This window comes from Barbus barbus (assembly GCF_936440315.1).
Source record: "Barbus barbus genome assembly, chromosome: 9".
NCBI lineage: Eukaryota > Metazoa > Chordata > Actinopteri > Cypriniformes > Cyprinidae > Barbus > Barbus barbus.
In genome coordinates, this window is record NC_136737.1 from 27576343 (window position 1) to 27600973 (window position 24631).

A 24631-nucleotide genomic window follows, 5' to 3' on the forward strand; every position below is an offset into this window, starting at 1 on the left:
TTTCATTACTACAATAAAATATAATTGATGATCATATACAATAAACATTAATTTATTGGGGTAAATGACAGAACTCTGACCCCTGGTGGTGATCTAGACCTTCAGTTTGGGAAACATTTCTGAATCAAACCAAATAATCCTGTATCTTCAGACTGTTTCAGGTAGTCTACATGCCTTACAGCATCAGTGGTCTCTGATGAGCAACTGTTTTCACGACTGTTCACAGTGACGGTGCTGTGTCGGGGTCTGTGCAACCCTCTCTGAAAACCCTCAGCCCACGTTTCCACTAACTTGAGAGGTGAACAATGACATAACTGAGTATGTTACTACACAAGCATTGATTTAATGGACAAATGGCCTTCTGACCTTGAAATTGCTGTTATAGGCTGCTCTTGAACAACATACTTACATTAGGCGTATTTATATAACATGCATAGATTTATGTAACATGCATTCAGACATCAAGGTCTGCTGGATTTCTAATGAAAGCCAATAAAAATTCTTGTTAACTGAAAAGATTAGTTTTTTTGCCTCACTAGGAGACAACAGAGGATTGCAATATTGAGCCAAAGGTCTTATAGGGTACATATACACGCCAACATAAGCATTTGCGCCGGTTGAGTTTCGCGTACAGACAGCAAAACGTCAAAATGATCCCTGATCAAACAGATCTGTGAAAGTGACTAAAAACGCTCTATTATTCATGCCAGTCCAGTATGTGGCGATGTCAGTTTATATATATGTATGTATATATATATATATATATATATATATATATATATATATATACACATATATATACACACACACACACTCATGTGCACATAGTTACAGACTTAACACATAATATGCATTTGCATGATGTTGTCTTTTTCACAAATTCACATTTTTGTAGGCTACATGGAGACGGTAATGATATTGATTTCAAAAACCTGCACTTTTTGAGGCCCCCCAAAACCTTTGATGTGTAAATGAATGGCCAAAATGCATCAAAAGTTTTCGATTTTTTGTTGAAAACGGTGTTGTGTAAAAGACCCTACAAATATTACGTTTACTGGTAAAAGTTGTTCTCAGGCAATGAAAAACGTAGCTAGTAATGATAGTTAATGATTCTACTATTCGTAAACCTTTTGATATGATCTTTTATGAATAGCAAAAAACGTGCAATGAGGAACAACACGTAAATAAACAACAGAATAAACAACGTACATGCAAATACGATATTATCAATATCGTGATATCGCGATAGCAAAACTGTCTCAATATTATCGTGGTCACATGATGATATGAAACGATAGGTCTTCCGGGCAAAAAGTGTAGATTTTAAATGAATTCTATTTGCAAATTCAAAAATTTCTAAATTCAATTACACGTCAAACAATATTTTTCTTCTTGGCTTCGTTTATAGTTCAAGGTGGCCTCCTGCAATATTTGGTGTACCATCCCTGTAAATTTCACTTTTTAGCTTAATTTTTATGTTCTGTTGCTTCACAAAAGCAAACATTCTGGAGTCTGGAGTTTCCTCATGGAGATTTCGCATCAGGTTTAGTTGAGCACACGGATTCACCAACAGAAAACTGATTGGTTCGAAAATGATTTCTGTGTAAGCTGTGCTTCATGCATCGCCACACTATTTACAGTAGACGACGGACCCTTTTGCCTGCGAAATTTCGCTAATATGGCCACAACTTTCAGAGAAGATGCCATATTTTTACATGAATGAAAACAAGATGTTGATGTGCAATGGTACTACTGTATAACCCAGACCAAGTAACTCAACTCACAATGTCCAAATCTGTTTTATGGTGTTTTAGTCTATTGACATTTTTCAGCATGTTGTTAAATTACAGTACAATCAGGGTTACCATGTTTTCACAACAAATCTCACCCAATTACTACTCAAAACTAGCCCAAAACTAGCCCAATCGCATTTCGAGGGGGGTCCCCCATTAAAAATCACATCCCGGAAGGTAAAATACACGTTTTTTGGCAGGATTCCCTGGTAAACGTCGCAGACATGAAAAACAACCTGCGGCAACAGTATTAAAGTGTGATGATACCCCCCTGTTTCAGCACTGGTCTTTCACACCCTAGTTCTGAAAAAGACTCCCGCAATGGGCGTGTAAAACTGTGGAAAAGTGGGAGTGTAGAGGGTAGGAAAAGGGAAGAAAACAACCAATAAAACACAGACCTACAACACACTATCTTTCTATTGGTGGCTTGTTATAGCCAATAAATCCTAATGCAATATGTCCCAAAACACTCTACCGAAAACAATTGTTTTAATGGTTAAAAGTTGATGGTTTGTAATGTTTGTCTGCTTTTTCTCTGTTGTTTTTACTGTCGTCCTTATTGTCATTTTTGTTCTGTCATGTTGTTCTGTAGTCCTTACTGTCGTCCTGTTCTGTCGTCCTAACTGTCATGTTGTTCTGTAGTCCTTACTGTCGTCCTGTTCTGTAGTCCTTACTTTCGTCTTGTTGTGTCGTCCTAACTGTCATGTTGTTCTTTCGTCCTGTTCTGTAGTCCTTACTGTCATCCTGTTCTGTAGTCCTTACTGTCGTCCTGTTCTGTCGTCCTTATTGTCGTCTTGTTGTGTCGTCCTAACTGTCATGTTGTTCTGTCGTCCTGTTCTGTCGTCCTTACTGTCATCTTGTTCTGTCGTCCTAACTGTCATGTTGTTCTGTAGTCCTGTTCTGTAGTCCTTACTGTCGTCCTGTTCTGTCGTCCTTACTGTCGTCTTGTTCTGTCGTCCTAACTGTCATGTTGTTCTGTAGTCCTTACTGTCGTCCTGTCCTGTCGTCCTTACTGTCATGTTGTTCTGTCGTCCTGTTCTGTAGTCCTTACTGTCATCCTGTTCTGTCGTCCTTACTGTCATCTTGTTGTGTCGTCCTAACTGTCATGTTGTTCTGTCGTCCTGTTCTGTAGTCCTTACTGTCATCTTGTTGTGTCGTCCTAACTGTCATGTTGTTCTGTCGTCCTGTTCTGTAGTCCTTACTGTCGTCCTGTTCTGTCGTCCTTACTGTCATCTTGTTCTGTCGTCCTAACTGTCATGTTGTTCTGTAGTCCTTACTGTCGTCCTGTTCTGTCGTCTTGTTCTGTCGTCCTAACTGTCATGTTGTTCTATCGTCTTGTTCTGTCGTCCTTACTGTCATCTTGTTCTGTCGTCCTAACTGTCATGTTGTTCTGTAGTCCTTACTGTCGTCCTGTTCTGTAGTTCTTACTGTCGTCCTGTTCTGTAGTCCTTACTGTCGTCCTGTTCTGTAGTCCTTACTGTCGTCCTGTTCTGTAGTCCTTACTGTCGTCCTGTTCTGTAGTCCTTACTGTCGTCCTGCTTTGTAGTCCTTACTGTCGTCCTGTTCCCTTACTGTCGTCCTGTTCTGTAGCCCTTACTGACGTCTTGTTGTGTCGTCCTAACTGTCATGTTGTTTAGGGGTGTGCAATTAATCGCATGCGATTCTCATGCGCATCTCGTCAGTAAAGCCGGTTCCGTGATTGGCGGTAAATCTCCATCACCTGTTTTCAAATGGAGCGGTAGTAATACACAGAGCTGTAGTTCACTGACAAGCTACGCGATATCGCGTTCATAATCGAATGCTATTCATCTGCGATAATGAACGCGATATCGCGTAGCTTGTCAGTGAACTACGGCTCTGTGTATTAACTACCGCTCCATTTGAAAACAGGTGATGGAGATTTACCGCCAATCACGGAACCGGCTTTACTGACGAAATGCGCATGAGAATCGCATGCGATTAATTGCACAGCCCTAATGTTGTTCTGTCGTCCTGTTCTGTAGTCCTTACTGTCGTCCTTACTGTCGTCTTGTTCTGTCGTTCTAACTGTCATGTTGTTCTGCCGTCCTGTTCTGTAGTCCTTACTGTCGTCCTGTTCTGTCGTCTTGTTCTGTAGTTCTTGCTGTCGCCCTGTTCTGTAGTCCTTACTGTTGTCCTGTTCTGTAGTCCTTACTGTCGTCCTGTTCTGTAGTCCTTACTGTCGTCCTGTTCTGTAGTCCTTACTGTCATCCTGTTCTGTAGCCCTTACTGTCGTCCTGTTCTGTCATCCTTACTGTCATCTTGTTCTGTCGTCCTAACTGTCATGTTGTTCTGTAGTCCTTACTGTCGTCCTGTTCTGTAGTTCTTACTGTCGTCCTGTTCTGTAGTCCCTACTGTCGTCCTGTTCTGTAGTCCTTACTGTCATCCTGTTCTGTAGCCCTTACTGACGTCTTGCTGTGTCGTCCTAACTGTCATGTTGTTCTGTCGTCCTGTTCTGTAGTCCTTACTGTCGTCCTGTTCTGTCGTCTTGTTCTGTCGTCCTAACTGTCATGTTGTTCTGTAGTCCTTACTGTCATCTTGTTCTGTCATCCTAACTGTCATGTTGTTCTGTAGTCCTTACTGTCGTCCTGTTCTGTAGTACTTACTGTCGTCCTGTTCTGTAGTCCTTACTGTCGTCCTGTTCTGTCGTCTTTACTGTAGTCTTGTTCTGTCGTCCTAACTGTCCTGTTGTTCTGTCGTCCTGTTCTGTAGTCCTTACTGTCGCCCTGCTCTGTCGTCCTTACTGTCGTCTTGTTCTGTCGTCCTAACTGTCATGTTGTTCTGTTTTCCTTACTGTCGTCCTGTTCTGTAGTTCTTACTGTTGTCCTGTTCTGTCGTCCTTACTGTCGTCTTGTTCTGTAGTTCTTACCATCGTCCTGTTCTGTAGTCCTTACTGTTGTCCTGTTCTGTAGTCCTTACTGTCGTCTTGTTGTGTCGTCCTAACTGTCATGTTGTTCTGTCGTCCTGTTCTGTAGTCCTTACTGTCGTCTTGTTGTGTCGTCCTAACTGTCATGTTGTTCTTTCGTCCTGTTCTGTAGTCCTTACTGTCGTCTTGTTGTGTCGTCCTAACTGTCATGTTGTTCTGTAGTCCTTACTGTCGTCTTGTTGTGTCGTCCTAACTGTCATGTTGTTCTGTCGTCCTTACTGTCGTCTTGTTGTGTCGTCCTAACTGTCATGTTGTTCTGTCGTCCTTAATGTAGTCTTGTTCTGTCATCATAACCTTCATCAGCGCAGCAAAGACAACATACACGTCAGCATATACTGATTTACCTGAACAAGTAGGCAATGACTGTAGACAAAGATAAATGTATAGTACAAAGCACAAAGCAGTCGACTCATTTTTGGCACAAATTGAACCTCATACTTTTCCCTTAATAATAGATATAATGAGTGCTATTGCTGTTTTCACAATGTGCAACCTGTTCATATATGTTAACATTCCAAAAAATGTGTTTAGGGTTTCATGGCACTTTAAAGTAGCCCAATTGCGCGGGAAAACGGCAGACTTGGCAACACTGAGTGCAATACCATTACAGCCTCGTTTTCATTCCTGTCAAATATTAAATATAGCGCTACCCTGACTGAGATCCATTCATATCCATTGCCATATCTCTGACGCATTTATGAGATACTCACTGATAAAACTGATGAAGTTTACCTTGGTAAAATGCACAAGAGTGGCTCCTACTTGACCTCACCATAGATATACGTCTATGGACCTCACAGCCGCAACAAACATGGCGACGGTCGCTTGACACGTTAGAGCTCCGTTTCTATAGCAACACTGCAACTCTCGCGATAACAGCGACCGCGGCGCCCTATTTCCTTTCCTCTCTGCAAGTGCGAGAGCTGAAGTCATCAACCGTCACAAACTTTAGTCACAAATAGCGTTTAACTTTCGTTCGTAGGCAAGCAGCACGCCAGCGGTTCATAAACTAGGCCCGGGTGTTGTTTCTGAAGCGCCTCGGCGTGTTTGAGGCGTAAACAGGGTAAAACAGGAGTTGTGGGTGGGTTTGACGGTTATGGCAGCACAGCGACCCATTAAAGGGATTCTGAAGAACAAATCCAGTATAAAAGCCAGACCAGAAGAGCCAGTCCAGGACACCCCAGAACCAGGAGCCCCTTTTATCTCTGAAGACGACCCACAGTGAGTAACTAGTCTTTAAAACAGGCGAAATCTGCCAGACAGGCTGGCTGTAGCACCTGTCAATCAAACTCTGACATGATGTTGACAGCGACCTGAACTAGTACACTTAACCAGTCCTCTAGGTCGAGTTTAACTGATTACTGGGTTAGTTAGCAGTGCTTAGCCACTGACCTGTCGTGTGAAGGCCAACCTCTTCTTAACTAACCAGCTGCTTTACATTCAGTGCTTGAGCCTGATGTTTATTTACATGCTCAGCGCAGTGGTGTATTTGAAATATGGATTCACATGTAGCAAAAGTGTAAATTATGTAACAACATTGAGGTTTTAACGTTAAAAAACTCTTTAAAACGTTTTATTAAGAGTAGGGTTGGATACAGTTAATTAATTAATATATAAATAACTGGAGAAATGCACATAAAGGACTTGAACTAAAATGAAAACAAATAAACAATTAAAAAAGAGTGTGTAAGTTATACTAAAATAACACTGGATTTAAAAATAGGCTTATTGTTATGCATAATAGTTTTGGTTTTGGGGTGAAATGACATTCCCAGCATTGATATGTTTTTAAAGGATTTCTTTGCTAATTAAAGAAAGTCTAAAAATATTAACCATGTTCATGTTAAGTTGGTAAAGTCAAACCAAAACATGTCAGCACAAGAGGTGGGATAACAGCACTTGTCCTGTCAGTCTGGCTATCATGTGGAGTGATTTTCTGCCTGAAGGGTGGCGCGTGTATGAATTGATCTCATTCACTTTGACATTCACTCGTAGGAGTCGTCGATCTGTCTCTCTCTGCTGATGCACTTGCTCTCCTGGAGGTCAGAGAAGTTGTCTCATGTCAAGGATGCGACCGAAATAATGCTGATCCCATTTCCTTGTTAACTGAGCCGACTGGCTTTTTTCAATACTGGGCACATGTATTGATTTGTGCTTTTAGTTCAACCAAATTTTGATGTTGAGAAACATTGATAAAGGAAGTCCTAAACCTCCTGGTTCTGGAGAGCTTGTGTTGTCAGTATGGCTCGTGTCGATGTATGTAGGTGGGCTTTTTGGCTTGCCGGCTTCCTCTGCCTCCTATTCCTCTCTCGCCAGAAGACAATGTTCTTGAATCCAGCTCTCCCACTCTTAGGAAAATAGGACACACAGAATTCCTGTCTTGTGAGACAGCTGAGCTGACTGCAGTGACACTAAATTAAAAAAAAATGTATTCAGTGATGCACCTTACTATTTGATAACAGGGGTATTGTTCATTGTAGTACATTATACTATTTCTCTTGTCCCACAATAAAAGGATTGATGTCAAAGTGTTTATTTAAAATGTATAATATAAATCTAATAATGGTAATAGAATAATAACAGAAATGTTGAAAAGAGGCAGTAAACTAATGTAGATGAAAAACACAGGTGTTCACAGTGTCAAAATAAAAGTCCCACTTCTGACTCAACAGCCAAACAGGAAAACTCGATGCCGACCATTTAAAAAAAAGCCACATTTTGTTCAATATATTGACCTTGACAGTATATTGGATAACCACTAATCATTATCACTTTTACTCGGATCTACACGGACTACTATTAGTTTCTGAAATATGCCCCTTTTTTTTTAATCATCTGAAATAAGCTGCATTATAATACTGCAAACTATTGGTTCTACAATTCATCAATATTGCGATTTCTTTTAAATGTTTGATCAAACTCTGTAAGAACACTTGGTATGTATTAATAAACTAAAAGAATAAATAAACTGTGAATGGTGTTTGCTCATGCAAAATCCCCTCCACAATGCTGGAGTGTGGGTGGTTGCCAGGGCATTTGGTAAGGTGCTTCTGGTGCGTTATGCGGTTGCTAGGGCATTTTGTTCACTGGCAAAGCCCCAAGTCTCTGATATTTTGGTCTCAGATATGGCACGGGTCCCTTCTTCAGTGCAAGTCTATGAGATTGTTCAGTTTTATCATGCAACAGGCAAAATAGTACGTAAAGAGAGCAAACAGTGTGTTGTGAGTTACAAATCAAAATTAAATAATTTAGTACACATGCTCTGATCAAAATGTTTACGGATAATTACCAATTGCTGATTTCAGGTGACGGTTATTTAAGATAATCCCTGCTTAGTCACCGTTAACTCAAAACAATACCAGCTGTTTAGTTTTTGTGTCATTTTTTGAGACTAAGCTACTGCAATTGGGTTAAATATTAATCAAACAAGCACAACAAAATGTAAATGTTCAATGATTGTATTATTAGGTGTAATGTAGGGCTGAGCGATTAATCACATCTCGTCAGTAAAGCCGGTTCTGTGATTAGTAGTAATTCTCCATCACATGCTTTCAGATAGAGCTGTGTTTACTACACAGAGCCGTAGTTCACTGACAAGCTACTGCGTTCATAATCGCAGACTGATTTAATTGCACGATTATGAAATCGAAGAAATCGTCCGCGATAATGACAGCTGTTTGCGTAGCTTCTCAGTGAACTACGGCTCTGTGTAGGAAATGCTGCTCCATCTGAAAGCGCGTGAAAATGCTTTCAGAAAGTCATAAAGTCAGCTGAGTGTTTGAAATGAATCCTTCTGTGAGATGAAGTGGCTTCTTTGAAATATATTGCGTGCCTTATTCTTTATAAGTATTCTAAGCAGTAAAAAAGGCTATGTAGTGCATTTTACTCTCTACTTACTACTTAACTGTGTCACACCTTTATCCTGTATGAATATGAGGGCGTTATTTTCCTAACAATATGTTTAGTTTCTCAAACACCTGCAGTGGCAGGAGAGCCATTTTTCTTTGGCAACTTTTTTGTTACTTGAGGAGGATATCCTGTACCATGTTGTACATCTTATTTTTACCTGAACTGTTGTTTTTCCAGGACTTTTTCCTGAAAGCTGTTTAGTTTTCACAGCATTCGGGTCTCCAAATCGCAGACAAGTTCCTTGTATTGTGCTTGCTCTCCATAATAAGTCACTACAGGCTGCTGTTTTTCTAATCTATGCTCCGTTGGGAAAAACCTTGACCTCCACTACATGCAACAGTGCACCACAGGCTCCCACGTGACACAGAATAAATCGCTGTCAAACATGAATGAAACTAATCTCTTGATTATTTAGGGCACATTAACATCTATTCTGAAGAGATTAGCATTGCTCGATTGGTCCTCGGTCCTGCTTTATGTTCATGAATCTTGCACTGATTGCATCCATGGCCTCTATAAAAGAGACCAAAAATAATCCTATTGTCAAAACAACAGTTCTTTGAAATGCTATAGTTAAAAATGGCCATTTTAATTCAGGTTTGAGTGGATTTCCGCACTGGCTTTGTAGCAACATCCAAACGCTGGTTGTGTAGCTGTTCTTCTTCCATGTGGATTGGCACATTTGACTGCTATCGCAGGAGCATTAGTGATCTAGTCTACTGTGTTCATGTCACCAAATGCACTCACAGGTAGAGCCCTGCACGGGCCTCAAATTTAGGCCCTAGCCCGGCCCTGGCCCGAGACGCTCAGGCCCTAGCTGTCTAGCTTACCGACCCGAGCCCGTCTTTTTTCCCCCTTCTCCTAAAACAGTTTATACTACTGTTTCGCTATTAAAACAGTTCAGTTTTGTGTGTAATGGCAAAATGATTATATTTTGTTTTGTTTTCTTAAGTTAATTTAGAAAAAACGTTTGGAGCATTTTTGTTCGTTAAATAGCCTATAAGTTTTAGTTTTTTTTAAAGTAACGCCCTAGAGGCGTAAAAAAGTCGGGGCCCATCGGGCCCGGGCCGAAATGCAGGGCTCTACTCACAGGGTTTTCATCAGTAATGGATTCAGACTACGAAAGTTTAAGAGTTTAACCTGCTTGAGGTGTTGTAAAGTGGCACAGTCTTTGCGTTGGGAGGGTGTTAATTGCAGCTGCTAAGGCCAAAATCGATTGATTGAGGTCATACTTTAGCTTTGTTTTAACACTTTGACTTATTGATGGTCCGTACGGTCAAATACGACGATCTCGCCGCTCTGTCTGTGCATTAGATGCGCATCCTTGAATGGGCCATTAAGAAATGCATCACTTTTGGAAGGAACTTGGTGCCAAGAGTGTTAAGTATTAAAGTGTTTATTAAAATGGGATGTAATGATTCAATCAACTCATGATTCACAATTAAATTTTCACACAATTTTAACAAAATGAGATTGAAGACATTATACAGTAAATGAAAAGGTGTCCTTTTATTAGGCTATTGATTAATTGTACTTTGTGACTTGCATTACAAAACTGTACTAGGTAGGTGTAGAGCTGTAACATAACTATAGCGTTCAATGCGTTGGGAAACATTTACTTAAGACATGAAAGAGGGCCTTATCTGCCAGTCTTATCATTTATGTCACTAATGGCTCAGTGGCAATGTATGCCACTTGGTGCTATTTTTTGTGTCCGCTGTTTCCGAGGTACTTCTTTTAGGTAAGTTTCAAAGTGGGGCAGAGTCCTTCGTTTAAAGTAGCAGATCTCAGTGGGAATATTTGCCTCAGGGCTAATAACTAATCTATTATTGTATGTTAAGCTTTGTGTTTCTGTCTGTCCTTATAGGAAGAAGTCACAAAAATGGGATGAAATGAACATTTTGGCCACATATCACCCGGCAGATAAGGACTATGGGCTAATGAAGATAGACGAGCCCAGCACGCCATACCACAGGTAAGCAGCACACAAGATTTGACATTAATGCTGTTTAGACTATATCTGTATAAATATATCAATTCTAATGTGGTTGTACTACTGTGTGGATTCAGGAGTGAAGCTGCCGCCACTGTATTGAAAATAAAAATGTGCTTAAATGAACAAAACTTTAATTTAGGAAAATAAACTATAAATTACTTCATTTATGAAGGGATGCACTGATATGGATGATAAGCTGTAGATTACGCTTTGCTCTACTCTCTGGATATGTTACTGCCCTGTCTGCAAAATACAAGTGCAGCACTGAGGGTGCAACTCAATATGACAGGGCAAATTTGCGGAAAAGGTCATGCTGTTTTTCTCCATTTGGGCTATCGGCCAAAAATGTCCTGTCCCTCTTAGGATGGTTGGCGATGATGAGGATGAGGGGGCGCTCAGCGATTCGGACGGGAACACAGTCCTACCAGGAGATGACTTCGCTAAGAAGTAAGTGATGCATGATTGCTGTCTCTGATATAAAGGGTGGTGGAGGGATTCCCATTGTTTTGGGTTCCAAATTTTGTGCGACACCCCACCTATACTCCATCCATATCACAGAATCTAACAGCAAATTACTTTCTTAATAATAACAAAACATTTGCTTTTACTATTTTGTTTAATTTATTGTTTTTGACCAGAACCATAACAAATCTTTTGACACTCCCTCATTGGCACCCTGTCTTATTCAAGTGTTTCGGGCTGCAGTGGGGCAGAATAGTTCAAAGAATGCATCTTTAGGATTGGTATTCAGTCTTTATGTAAATGAAAATTTGATCTTCATGTAAAATTAAATGAAAAAACAACTTCTAAAATCACTTTAATCTTAAAAAAAAAAAAAAAAAGTAATTTAATACAAAAACAAATTCTGGAACATAATTGAAGAAACGCACATCACTTTTTTATTATTATTGTAATAATACAATACACCAAGAATGGTAACTATAAAGATAACTATATTAGCGTCCACACCAGCGAACGATATTGTCTGTTTATTCTAAGCATTCATTTTTATTTGTACAGCGCTTTTCACAATACATATCATTTCACTGCAGCTTTACAGAACATGCATGTTTATTACAACGCTAAATGAATGCTAGAAAGCTAATCACTTCATGCCATTATTACTGATTTCATTCGTTTTATAATGTGTGCTTAGTTTGGTTAAGTTTGTTGCTGTGGAACAGTGCTAGAAAGCATTTGAATGCTCTTATCTGAGCCATCATGTGGTCACAAATATACAAGATGAATGCAATTCAATGCTGGCTACTGTGTTTTGAATTAACCTTTATTATTTTTTTTAAAGATAAAAGTATAGCCTACATGCAGATTAATAAATGCACGCACACACTACATACAGTATATATGTGGGTATGTATGTTTTTATGCACATTTACTGCAAACACACATACAGGTAAAAAGTGGCCACTATTAATGTTTCTGAAAGAAGTCTCCAATGCTCATCAAGCCTGCATTTAATTGAACAAAAATAGACAAAAACAGCAATATTTTGAAATTGCAATTTAAAATATTTTAATATGCTTTAAAATATAATTTATTGCTGTGATCAAATCTGAATTTTCCACATAATTACTCCAGTCTTCAGTGTCACATGATCTTCAGAAATCATTCTAATATGCTGATTTATTATCAGTGATGGTAAAAAGTCGTGCTTCTTAATATTTCTTCTGCACAATTGTTTCCAACACTGACAATAACCAAATATCAAATCAGCACATGAGAATGATCTCTGAAGAATCATGTGACACAAGACGAGTAAAGGCTGATGAAAATTCAGCTTTGCATCACAGAAATAAGTATAAAGAATATTAAAACATTAATTTAAATTGTAATATTTGAAAATATTACTGATTTTGTCTGTGGTTTTGATCAAATAAATGGAGGCTTGATGAGCATAAGAGACATAATTCAAAAACATAAAAAATAGTAATGCGTCCAGACATTTGACCAGTACTGCATATAAACAAAAGACAAGGCTGACCATGAGCAGCTTTGAGTACTACATTGCATTTCATCCTCAAGTTGTCAAACACATCTGGATGATCATATGGTCACGTGTGGTTTATCACTGTCCTGTCTCTCTGTAGCACTCACTGTCTGAGCTGTCTTACATTACAGATGATGGCTTTCCTAAAGACAGAAGTAGAAAAACTATTATTTCATGCACAATATTTACTAATAATACTATTATTGTTTAATACATCAGTACATGTTGGAATTAACATTAGACAAGCATAAGTGATGAAAAATGTTCTCCGTTAGCTTTTGTAAACTACTGCAGTTAACTGTTACACTATTCAACATTCAAGTTTACAGATACATTTCTATAACGTGTTCCTCACTGCATTTATCTGCTGACAAGATAGCTAGATAACTAATGAGAACTCATTTAATTATAGCCCACATATAGCTTGCAATAAAAGGGGAATAAAAGCTTGGTCTTTTCCAGGAAACAAGAATCCAGACGCTAGGCGCATATGTAAACAATGACGAAAACACAGTGCTGCATTATACTTGAAGAGTTAATGTAAATAAATGCAAAGAATCAAATAGAAAAAAACAAGAACTTGTCCTTTAATGTGTGTGAATGGAAATGTGCGCTGTATATCCTAGAGCTGCTAGTGTCTATTCTGCTTCTCGCTTCACTGCTGCAATCCAGGCGCATTTCTCGGACAATGTGTTTTGAATGCGCTCAAACGCTAACCGGAAATATCCGAGGAACAAAGACGGTTTCTTTTCTTTTTTTTTAAACTGCAATACTGGTGCTTTCTTTTTTTCTATTTACATTACGCTGGATGAAACGGAGTCTAACATGCACAGAGCCCTCTTTTCTGAAAAAAGGAAATGTTGCTTACACAAAGATTAGGCTGCTTGCACAATGGATCAAGCTTTGACAGCTTGGGTAGGAATGCACAATTTCCATTGAAAGCTGTAAAAAGAGTCCATTTGAAAATCTAGCAGAAATACAGCAAAATCAATTTCTAAAGCAATGTTTGGTAACATGATGGATCACAACTGTCACAAACCATTGCACTCTTCCTGCTACGTTCTTGTGACATCAGTCTGCCTTGATATCAGTGGATTCACAGTGATGGAGTGCTTTTAAGTAACCTGTGTAAGGAAAGCTCATTAAGATACAACAGCTGTGAGAACAGAGTATTTCTATTATTTTTGGTTTCCTGCCGCCTTGTTAGTTTAATGTAGTTAACAATGAACAACCAGAAGTCCGAACAGATGTCATGTCACAGCCTAGAGGCGACGGTCACAGGAACTGAAGCAGAGCCGCTAACCGCTTTCACAGAAGTGTCTTCTGTCTGACTGCTTCTGTTTGGAGTTTGACTCAAACACGCTGCTTTCTTGGCATTTCAGTAGCTATGTTTCCATCCACCTATTTTTATGCACATTTTGGAATATCACATAAAAAAAACGCTGGCTGGAAACGCTAAGATGGGCATAAATTCTAAAAATGCGCATAAAAAAACTTATGTGCATATTTGAGTAGGATAAACTTTTTATCCGATAAGAAAAAATGCGTATGAACTACAATGGAAATACATTTACCGAATAAATTCCTCCATCGAAAAAGTCATGTGACTTTGCGCTAGGAGATGGGATAACTTGACTAGCACCGTTCACAGCATTTGAAATGTTGTTTTGGTCGTTCTGAAATGCCTGAGCAAAGTCTGTCATCAAAGTATTTCTGTATAATTGTTTTACACGACTGCGTTCCCAAACAGCAGCATCCACCTCTGAAAGCAATGACTGCATTTATTTTCTTACGTCTGCTCGCTCTGACTTACTTCACTTACGCCTATTACCCCTACTGGGCCATAGGCCACCGACAAGGGTTCCCCAGGCATCCCGGTCCTGGGCCAGTCTCACCAGCTTGTCCCCAAGTGCGCATAGCGTCTCCAGCCGGAGATCCATCTTCTCCCAGAACCGATAGGTCAGTTGAAATCTTTTTGTTGGCGTTTCTGTAGCAAGATCTTTTTTTATGGTGAGGGGTTGCTAGCCCTTCGCCCAACCCTCCTCCTTTTACATCCGGGCTTGGGACCGGCAATGGCGGCGTTTGCTTGCTCTGAGGCACAAGTAATTTATCATATATGAAAATTATTATATTCAGTGGCTTCCCCTAGTTTTCTTAGTGATATTTAGTGCCAGTTTACCAGGAAGTGACGATTTTGTTCTCTTTGACTCGTAAGATGGAAACGGTGCTTAATTCGCAAATGTTTTATGCGATATTCAGGGCTCCAAACTGCGACTAAAATGGTCGCATTTGCGACCAAAAATATTAATTTGCGAGTGAAGTTTTTGCTGAGGTTGCCACTGGCGACTATATATAATTTGCATGAAAGGACTTTTTTCCCGATTGTTTTGCGCTCACATCTTTTATGTTCACGTATTAAACTTACATAAGACGATGCGCATCAAAGTTTTACTGGAAAAGAGTTTCAAACAGTCCTCGTCTCTGCCGCACACAGTCTGCTGAACGCAGTGAGAGAGACCTGAAAGGGCCTGTTTACACCTGCTCACTTCATGCATTTTCTCTGATCGGATATCTATATGATTTGTTAAAACGTTTCCCCATTTACACTTGGCCACATAAATGTCTTCGCAAAACGGATATAAATCCGTTCTTCAATTCCCGCTTCATATGCAAATATAACGGAGTTCACGTCAATGAAAGCAATGGATAATTTTATTAATTATCAGCTAATTTCAATATCAGAGAGCGCGCGGCATCAGCACTGGAAAGATAGGCTAGTCTCGCTACTTTTAATGAAGAAGATTGTGTGTTGAGCGTCTGCGACTTACTTTCAGGTTCATTCAGTTTGCGCGTCGCTTGCTGAAGAAATACTCCGCGACTCATCCGCGGTGATGCTTGTTGCATTGCGCTGTCATATCTGACTATAACATGCCATATAGGCTATAAAACGCTCTCACACGTCTATTATTTTAATATTATGGGAGGAGTAAAATTACCATATGTGGTTTCAACAACCAGATGCATTTACACTTGTCCGGTCGATCTTCTTATCGAGATCTTAGTCTATATGCTGTGTTCTGTTAATGCATGGACTTCCTGTTATTTGAAGCGCACTTTCCATCCAGTAATCGCAAAAAGCTTTGTGCTGTCTTACTTTTTAATAAACAAAGTATCAGCTTTAAAATGCTACGAAATTCAAATGATGCGGTTTGGGTGCTCTTTAATGCGGACCACAAGCGCACACTGTCGGTAATATAAACATCAGTACCCCGCGTCCACACGGTCCGTGTATGCGTCCGGATCGTGCGAGCGGAGAGTATCGCACTTAATGCTCAGGCGCGATCTCTTTAGCACCTCAGTTAAAGCAGCAAGTGAACCCATTATATATTTCGATTCACTACTATAGTATGAAATGAACATGATCAAAAGGTATAGGCAATAAGAAAGCCTATAGTACAACTTACTGAAATGTTTTATGTAAAAGCTCATTCAGTGTTTCAAACTGAGGAAATGTATAAAGCTTGTAAACATTGCATTGTAATACATTTACCTCAGAATAACCACTCAGTGTCCATAAACTCATCAGTCAGCTAGAAAAATAACTATAAAGAGGAGCGTTTTGATATATTCATGCGCTGTTGCATATTAATATTTTTACTTATTCTGTTGTACATGATTCAACTCCTCCTATAACATTGCATTTTACTAATGAAGAAAAACAGACTGAATGTGTGAAAGACGTGACAACATTTATAGGATGCACTGCACTCAGTTGCCAAGTGATGATATTGGTACAGATTCTGTGTAACGAACAATTCTTTTTGACCGTATATTTCAAGTTGTAAAAGACATTTAATTCACACTTTAAGTGAACCTTAGTCCCCCGGTCGACCTGATCATCTACAAGATGGATTAAAATGCTGATAAAGCCTAGAAAAGATAAGACATAAACACATGACAAAATGATTGAAATGTTAAAATAGGGGGGAAAAATAAAATGATAATAATAAAATAAACCACTTTTATTCTGTGGCACCTAAAAAAATAATTTGGCGCCTAAGTTTTTCTTTTATAGGAGCCAATGGCTCCTTACTCGATTTTTTTGTCTGGAGCCCTGATATTCCAGTTTTGGAAGTTTTATTCGAATCTTTGGATGGAAGCATAGCTAATGTTTCCAAAAAAGCCGCCATGTGCTTCTGATATACAGAGAAACATGTCGGTACAGAGTCTTGCATGTGGAACTGCTAAAATTTACGTAAAGGTTGGAATAATGTTTGTGTCCCGTGGGAAGTGGCAAGAGGTGGAATTGCCGCTCGGTTGCCACTTTCTCTCGTATTTTTGTGCAGTTGAGGCGGAGTTCGTGACTCGATCACGGGGCGAACGTTGCCATAGTTGCACACAACAAGGTCACATTTGGTTTTACTAAAAAATACATAAAACAGAAATTTTGAATAAAGAGAAAATAAAACGAGAAAATAATACTGCATTTATAAAAATGACCCCGTTCAAATGTTTACATACCCTTGATTCTTAATACCCTGAATGATCCACAGCTGTGTTTTTTGTTTAGCGATAGCTGTTCATGAGTCCCTTGTTTGTCCTGAACAGTTAAACTGCCTGCTGTTCTTCAGAAAAATCCTTCAGGTCCCACAAATGATTTGGTTTTCCAGCATTTTTGTGTATTGAAACCCTTTCCAACAATGACTGTATGATTTTGACATCCATCTTTCCACACTGAGGACAGCTGAGGGATTCATATGCAACTATTACAGAAAGGTCAAACGCTCACTGATGCTCCAAAAGGAAAAACCATGCATTAAGAACTTTTTGAATGTGAAGATCAGGGTAAATTTAACTTATTTTGTCTTCTGGGAAAAATGTAAGTTTCTTCTGTAGCTTCTGAAGGTCAGTACTAAATGAAAAAAAAATATATAATATTAGGGCAGCTCCGATACTTTTGATGTAAATGAAAAAGAAATGTTACTTAAAGTAATCTGATTACGTAACTCGCATTACTTGTAATGTGTTATCCTCAACACTGCATTGGAGCTTGTGTTTTGACATGAACGCAAAAAGAAGTGTGCTTGGATGTCACCGATCTCTCAAGGTTTGATTTAGATCATTTTTATTATTAGGTTGACCTATTTATTTAAAACAACGCAGCGACTATTTGATTTTATGTAAGAATGTTTATAGATTGTCTTGCCCTGAGAGAAAGGCACTGAAAGTCTTAGTATGAATAGAAGAGGATTTGGATGTTTAAATCTTGATCCGTGTCTTTAAAAGCTCTGAGATGGATGTGAGTGAGTTGTTTGTCTGCTGCAGGCCTGTAACTCAATCTGAAGCTGGCCATGAAGAGCATCCCGAACCTCCTAGTAATACATCTGCTCTGCTTTAGTCCCGCTTGCCTTCACTCCGTCTGCATCTCTGCTGTCTCTTTTGTCGTCGTCCTCTTCCTACTGTGTCGTTCTTTCACCACTCTGTCTTGTGTTTCCCTCAGGCTCATGTATTTTATGCTCTCCTACCCAGCATTCACTGGGGCCAGTGTGTGTGTGTGTCCGGTTACTCCTGAGAGATCTGGTCACATTAACAGTGAAAATACTACAAAGACCACCAGGTTTAATGAAAAACTTCCTTAATTAGCTGCACTGATTTGCGTTTTATTAAGCACTGAGAAGGCCATCTGAGTCAAATTGGTTAGTTTCTACTTATAAGAAGTGGATATGGATACTGTATGATGAGCATCAAATGATTTTAGTCAGTTAAACGGATGTTTTGGGCAATTACATGTTTATTGGTTTTTCACTTCTTGACAAAGACAGAAAGGTTTTTAACATTAGTGCAGCAGCAACGCTTTTATCGTTACTGTGCTGCCACAGGAAATGATGGGAAATTAAGCCTTGTTGCACAGGCCTGTGGCTTCATAAAGCGACAGAAAATGCAATCAAATTATGATTATATTATGTAATATAATAATATACTTTTAATCATTTGTTTTTTTTCTTTTTTTGTATCATTTAGTTTAAATTGATGCACTAAAATAACTATAGCATTAAAATAAAAATGAATAAATACTATAAAGACATAAAAAAAGAGTGACAAATACACAATACAAATTAAAGGAATTAAATATTACATTAAAATGAATAAAACAATTAAAGCAGAAAATATAAAAAAAAAAAAACTAGTGCTGTCAAACGATTAATCGCATCCAAAATAAGTTTTGTTTACATAATGTGTGTATTGTGTATATTTATTATTTATATATAAATACACACATGCATATATTTCAGAAAAATGTTATGTTTATATATTAAATATATTTATATATGTAAATAAACGTACATATTTTCAAAATATATTCTGTATGTGTTTGTATTTATATATACACGCAGTACACACACATTATGTAAACAAAACGTTTTGTTTTGGATGCGATTAATCGCATTTAATCATTTGACAGCACTAATAAAAACAACAAAATGATAATATTATCTTGATACTAAATCCAAATATATCTGAATCAAGACTAAAAACCCCAAACTCTTTTTGACATCTGTCTGTCTCAGGCTGGCGGCAGCGGTGGAAGGCGCAGCATCTCGCTTCACGGAGGAGCCGGAGGAGGAGAGCAGTGAGGAAGAGGAGGAGGAGGAGGAGGAGTTGAGTCCGGAGGAGCAAGGTGAGACACGTGTCTCTCTCTCTCCTGACCTCAGATTCACCTCTGGTTCCTCTGACTGCACATTTGCACAGCTCACCGCACAACACTGCTCCACAACCCTTTCTTTTGTCTTATGCAGTGTTTCACAATAATACACTTAGGCTACATATGTGACTATTATCCTATTGAATGCTCTCGTTTATTTAGAACATTAAATATTGGACATAGGTAATCAAATATGTAACACATAAAACAAATATATGAGCGCATTTAAATAAAACAATGGCGAGTACAGCATGTTTTCTCAAAGTGAACTTTGCTTTGTGTCTTAACGGTTATTAAAAAGTCACAGTAACTGGGTTATATATAAATATACACACACACACACACACACGTTGGTTTTTGTGGTTTATGGGGACTCTCCATAGGCGTAATGGTTTTTATACTGAACAAACTGTGTGTGCTATTGCCCTACACCTAAACTTAGCCCTCACAGGAGACTTTGTGCATTTTTAGATTTTCAAAAAAACACCATTTAGTATGTTTTTTTTTTTAAGCCTTTTGAATTACGGAGACATAGGCAGTGTCCTCATAAACCACCTTCATATTGTAATACCTCTGTCATACCCATGTCATTATACAAATTTGTGTCCTCATAAACCACATAAACATGCACACACACACACACACACACACACACACACACACACACATATATACATACATACAGGGGTTGGACAATGAAACTGAAACACTGGCCAATATAGTGTTGGAGGTTTCATGCAAGTGGCAACCTCCCGGTCTCTCTTGAAACCAATACGGAAGTGACTTAAACTGTAATTCATCGACTGGCCGCTAGAGGCTAGCTCCAAAAGGGAGTCGGCCCCATAGACCTCCCATGTTAAAATGCCCAACTTTACAGCAGAAAAATGTACGTTTACAGCCTGGTACAAAACGTGGTTTTGGTCCATATAGCTAATTTTGCCCTTCATGACAACTGTGATGTGTGTGTTGAAGAAGAGTGAATCGGTGGATTCTCGTGTTTAGAGCTGTATGTGCTTTGTCTTTCCTCAGCCAGAAAGAAGCAGTTTCAGATGATGAGGAAGATGCATTATAATGAAGGTATGAACATTAAACTAGCTCGACAACTCATCGCCAGTGAGCTGGAAGAGGAGGAAGACGAGGACGAAGAGATGAAGGATGACACAGAGACCGAGGACATCACCGTCGACCCCCCACAAGATGGTAAATGAACACAGTAGTTTATTCAGCCGTATGTGATTACCTCTGTCGACCTGCGTTGTTCTGTACACTTTCTCATGCTCTGAGTGAACGATGATGCATCGATTGCATGTGGTGTGAAGATTTTTTTTCACTTTGTTGGAAGAAGAGTCTTCCAGCACAGTCTGTTGACCACTAGAGGTCCCTTGAGATGCTGGAAGAGTTTCCAGATGCTCTCTTAAGACCAGTTTAGGATAAAATACTTCAAATAGAGCCGAAACTTAGATAAGTCAAGCATTGCTATTGCTCATTTTTGGGGTTAGTGATTTGAATAAACGCTTAACCCAACATCTTGTTTAACCCTGGAGAGCTTGACATATGAAATAATAGTCCAAAAATAGATCATTTTCAATCAAACTGTTTATTGACAAAGTCAGACAAAACATGTTCAAAAATAGATTATTTTTTTTGTCATATTTAATGAATAGTAGGCTTTTATGGCCAATTTGTGGATCACAAAAAAGGATCAAATTTATTTTTCATTGCATTTATAATCTTGGAATCATTTCAATTAATTGAATAATAATAATAATAATTTTATTTTAATAAAGGAAGTTTCTAGTTCTGTTTTTAGGTGGTCAAATACAGTTTCAGTGCCAATAAAAGATTACACAAAATTCTAAATTCCACATGTAATATAAATGTTTATTAAATGTGTAATAAATGACACACACACACAACACTTCAAAAATGTGGAGAAAAAAAAGTGCTGAAGGATCATGTGACACTGAAGACTGGAGTAATGTTGCTGGAAATCAGCTTTGATCACACCAATCAAATATAAATATTAATATAGAAAACGGATGTTATTTTAAATTGTAATAATATTTCACAATATTACTGTTTTTTTTATCAAATTAATGTAGCCTTGGTGAGTAGAAGGACTTAAAATATTTACTAGACTTTTACTATATTATTAAAAATATATATTAAAATGTTACCAACCCCAAAGTGTTGAAAGCTAGTGTGTGCGGTAGTGTATTTTAATTTTTTTATTTTACAAAATATTTTTAAATAGTGTTTTCTGTAAATAGTCTAGGAAATACTGTTTATTTGGTCATATGTTTTACCCCGCTTTTTCTTTAGAATAAATAAATTTCTTTTTCAATAATTAAAAAAAAAATCTAAATGAAGAAATTAATCGTAAATAAATAAAAATAATAATTTAAAAGAATAAATAAAAAAAATCTAAATGTTTTTGATATAATGAAATACATTATAAATAAATAATAAAAAAAAGTTAAAAGAATTAATAAAAAAAAATCTAAATGTTTTTGATATAATGAAATAAATTGTAACTTCTCCATCCATTACAGCAGATTCATTGGATTCCTAAGGATGTCAAGATCTGTCCATCAGCTCCTGCCTTGTCTCATGAGTGTCTGGAAGGCGCAGCGTCGTCACCGGTTCAGTTCCTGGATTCCCCTCCACCCCGTGTTTCCACCGACACCGCAATGCCACACATCACCCAGCTCCCTCATTTGCCAAACGTTCACTGTCATCCCGCTAGAAACGAGACTGTTATCAAAGCGCTCCAGGTCTGGACTCCACCCTCTTCCTGTGGCGAGAGCGTGGGGGGCCAGCGACTCACCGGTATTGGGTTCAGTGCGGATGTGGTTTTGGGCTTTGACACACACCGCTCACATGAGCTCTACTGTATGCATGGCTTCTGAAAACCATGTTTAATTACATTGGCACTAATAGTATCAGCCCTGTGTATGATTAACAGGTGGGCATTACAGAACTAGATATAAAACTACTGATCAGTAGACTGAACCCTTTGGTTGTCTGTTGCTTTTCCGAAACTGCACAAGCTTTAATAGATGCTGAAAAGTTCTGACGGTTTTTGACTTGGCATCCTTGTTGAGCTTTGTTTGTTTTGATTGCCTTTTTTTTTTCTAAACGCCATTATAATGGGGTTATTTGTTTCTGATTACTGAAGAATAGAATTATCCTGTAGTATCAAATAAAAGAAAAAACTAATAATTTTGATATATTAACCCAGCAATTTGTCCTCTGAAATCGCAGTTGTTATTCTGGTGTATTTATCAATTAATAGTCATCAATACTCACACAATATATGTAGGTGGTTAAAAAAAAAAAAAAAGCTAAATGGGTGAATACCGCAAAACCTGACAATAAATTATCCAAAATATTCATTACTTAAATGCAAAATGACTCATTACTGTAATGGAAAAAAAGTTGGACTCATTACTGTAATGCAAACAGAAAATCTGTCAAATTACCGTAATACAAAATAATATTCCCTGGCCCTTTACCATTATGCAAAAAATTAATGTGATTCTCTGGAAATAAAAAAAATATATATATTCAGGCTTATTACAGTAATTAAAAAAAATTAAAAATACTCAAATATAATCTGACTAATATACTGTAAAGAATATTATGGCTCATTACTGAGATGCAAATAATAATTCTGACTAATTACCAAAATGCAAAAAACACCTCTCTTTACTGTAATATGAAAACATCCAGATGCATTGCATTATTAGTTATATTAGATAAACTCTATTTACTTAATGTGTGTATAATTTGAATGAAATATACCCAATATAATAAAAAAAAAATTTGTTCTTTTGATTTACTGAAAAAATAAATGTATAAATGATGATAATAATAATAGCAATAATAAATAAGTTCTTGACGGGTTTTATGAAATTCACCCAAATATATGGACGCAGTGTTTCTGCTTGAATGCTTTGTTTATTCTCCACATAAAGACACGGTACAATCATTGGTGTGAGGTCTGTTTCTGAGATGTTCCCGTCGTTGTGAATGTGTTTTCACTCGGCTGAGCGATGCCAGGAAATCTGTCGAGTTCTTGCAAGCTTTCAAAAGCAGTGCTGGACACATTGAACATAAAAGCTCTTAGCCTGTTTCTTAATTGGTGACCTATTTTTAATGAGAAAGAGGAAAGGTCTGGAATCGTCCTGCAGTGTCCCATCAGTCATCAACATGGATTGCGCTCATATTTGACTCGCTGGCTTCTTAACGATCAAGTCAAATATAGTTTAATCCTACATTCATACATTCTTAAGCACAAGACCTTTCTTTTCTTCTTTCTGTCCATTGTATTCCTCCCCAAGATTTTTGGTTTCATTCCCTAAATGTTCTTCAAATGAAAATGTGCATATTTGTCAGTCATTAAAATGTTGGTATGAACTTGTACTTTTGAATTTGTTTTTAAGTAAAGAGCCACACTCGCTTACAAAAAAAATACCGTGATAATTACTACAGTAAAACTGCCATATAAAGTTAATATCACACACACAACTGTAACTACTGTCGAGTCCACACCAGTAACGGACGATATACCCTTATGTTATCTGTCAGCCGTTATAAAAGCGCGCGCTTTAAAGTCAGATGGATTCTGATTGGTTGTCAGTTTTATTTATTATTATTTAAAAATTCAAAAGCGATTGTAGCGATATGTGGGGGTTTCTTGTTGTTGTTGTTGATATGAACGCCGCTTTTAATAAACAACGTTATGGTGCGTTGGTTTGAATGCTAATTTACATGTTTGTTGTCGTTGTAGGGTCTTTACGCTGGCATGGCCTCAAATAAAAATTATTTTACAGTATTACGTGTTATAAACAGTGTTATTTTTTGAAGGTATTAACATATTTTAGTTATCAGTGAATGTACAGCAAGAGTTTTGAAGCACATATGGAACTCGCCTAAAGCAAAGTGCAGGTCAGAAATCAACCACTAAATAGAAGTATTTCACTAAAAAATACAATGCATGTGTGCGACGAACACAAACTTGATCCATACAGTAAAAAAAGTGATTCCACCTTTCAGCCGCATGCAAATCTCAAGAGTATTTTTATCTAAATAAACATTAGTACACTAAAATATTATAATAATAACAAAAATGGACAAAAAAAAAAAACTTGCGTTGAATTTCACAGTGAAAAAATATAAAAATGGATAGTTGTAATAATAATAATATTCATTATTAAAAACAATAAAAACACGTCCTCTCTACAGAGCCCCGCCTTACAAAGACCCGTCAGCCAATCCG

The 24631-nt window shown here is 37.9% G+C and overlaps 1 protein-coding gene across 2 annotated transcripts; it reads left to right on the forward strand.

The window, feature by feature from the left end:
* Positions 1–5526: 5526 nt before the first annotated feature.
* Positions 5527–24186, forward strand: LOC306875314 (protein phosphatase inhibitor 2-like). Of its 2 annotated transcripts, none has more exons than XM_079425794.1 (6): positions 5527–5958; positions 10514–10621; positions 11006–11089; positions 19217–19326; positions 20380–20550; positions 21903–24186. In XM_079425794.1, exons 1-6 carry the CDS (start codon positions 5834–5836, stop codon positions 21920–21922), a joined length of 618 nt encoding a protein of 205 aa, XP_079281920.1. In that variant the 5' UTR covers positions 5527–5833; the 3' UTR covers positions 21923–24186. The 2 variants fall into 2 exon arrangements, with proteins under 2 accessions (XP_079281920.1, XP_079281921.1); XM_079425795.1 differs by having other exon boundaries at positions 5641–5958; positions 21906–23036.
* Positions 24187–24631: the final 445 nt, after the last annotated feature.

Excerpts from the sequence above, each read along its gene's own strand:
- LOC306875314 (XM_079425794.1), top strand. The coding sequence starts at position 5,834 with ATGGCAGCACAGCGACCCATTAAAGGGATTCTGAAGAACAAATCCAGT. Across the intron at positions 5,959-10,513 it reads ATCTCTGAAGACGACCCACA|GAAGAAGTCACAAAAATGGG; the intron begins GTGAGTAACTAG and ends CTGTCCTTATAG. Across the intron at positions 11,090-19,216 it reads GGAGATGACTTCGCTAAGAA|GCTGGCGGCAGCGGTGGAAG; the intron begins GTAAGTGATGCA and ends TGTCTGTCTCAG.